The 729-nt window shown below is 54.7% G+C and overlaps 1 protein-coding gene across 1 annotated transcript in view; it reads left to right on the forward strand.

Moving 5' to 3' along the window:
- EMH_0041830 (uncharacterized protein) overlaps positions 1 to 729 on the forward strand; it is a gene marked incomplete at both ends in the record, with an annotated part of 10,458 nt that overhangs the window by 3,611 nt on the left and 6,118 nt on the right. Inside the window, one exon of the mRNA XM_013495670.1 lies at positions 1 to 662. Coding sequence (XP_013351124.1) covers positions 1 to 662 — 662 coding nt within the window. The remainder of the gene's footprint in view (positions 663 to 729) is intronic.

The following is a 729-nucleotide window of genomic DNA, read 5'->3' on the forward strand; positions in this document are numbered from 1 at the left end:
AGGAAGAGGAGCAGCAGCAGCAAGGTGGAGACAACCCGTTCTCTATAAACTCTTTCCGAGCCTTTCTATGGCAGCAGCTTTTCTGCAGAGCAGCAAAAGTTGCGTTGCTGCCGTATGTTAGCAGCGCATACAAACACTGGACAGGCAGCAGCAGCAGCAGCAGCAGCAGCAGCAGCAGCAGCAGCAGCAGCAGATGCAGCAGCAAACAGAGAAACAGCAGTCAACACAAAAACAATAACACAAAGGAGACAGCAAGAGGCAGAAAACGAAAAGCAGATATTGCTGCTGCAGCAGAAGCAGCAGAAGCAATGCCAAACGGCAGCAGCAGCAGCAGCAGCAGCAGCAGCAGCAGCAGCAGCAGCAGCAGCAGCAGCAACAGTACTCTATCCGCATCTGTTAACTCCCCGCTGCAGTCTTTTGTGCATTGGCTGCTGACATCCCTCGAGCAGCAGCAGCAACAGCAGCAGCAGCAGCAGCAGCAGAACGGCGTAACCAACAGCAGCAGCAGCAGCAGCAGCAGCAGCAGCAGCAGCAGCAGCATTAGGATTCAGATATTTCGTGCATGCGATCTGGCGCTGCTGCATCTGCCTTTTTGTCTTTCCTTTTTGCTGCCGCATCTCGTTGAGGCTTTTCTATCGTCCAGGTCAACTTCACCGGAACAGGTGCTGCTGCTGCTGCTGCTGCTGCTGCTGCTGCTGCTGCTGCTGCTGCTGCTGCTGCTGTTGCTGC

The sequence above is a fragment of the Eimeria mitis genome, genomic scaffold (assembly GCF_000499745.2).
Source record: "Eimeria mitis Houghton genomic scaffold, Emh_scaff1688, whole genome shotgun sequence".
Lineage (NCBI taxonomy): Eukaryota > Apicomplexa > Conoidasida > Eucoccidiorida > Eimeriidae > Eimeria > Eimeria mitis.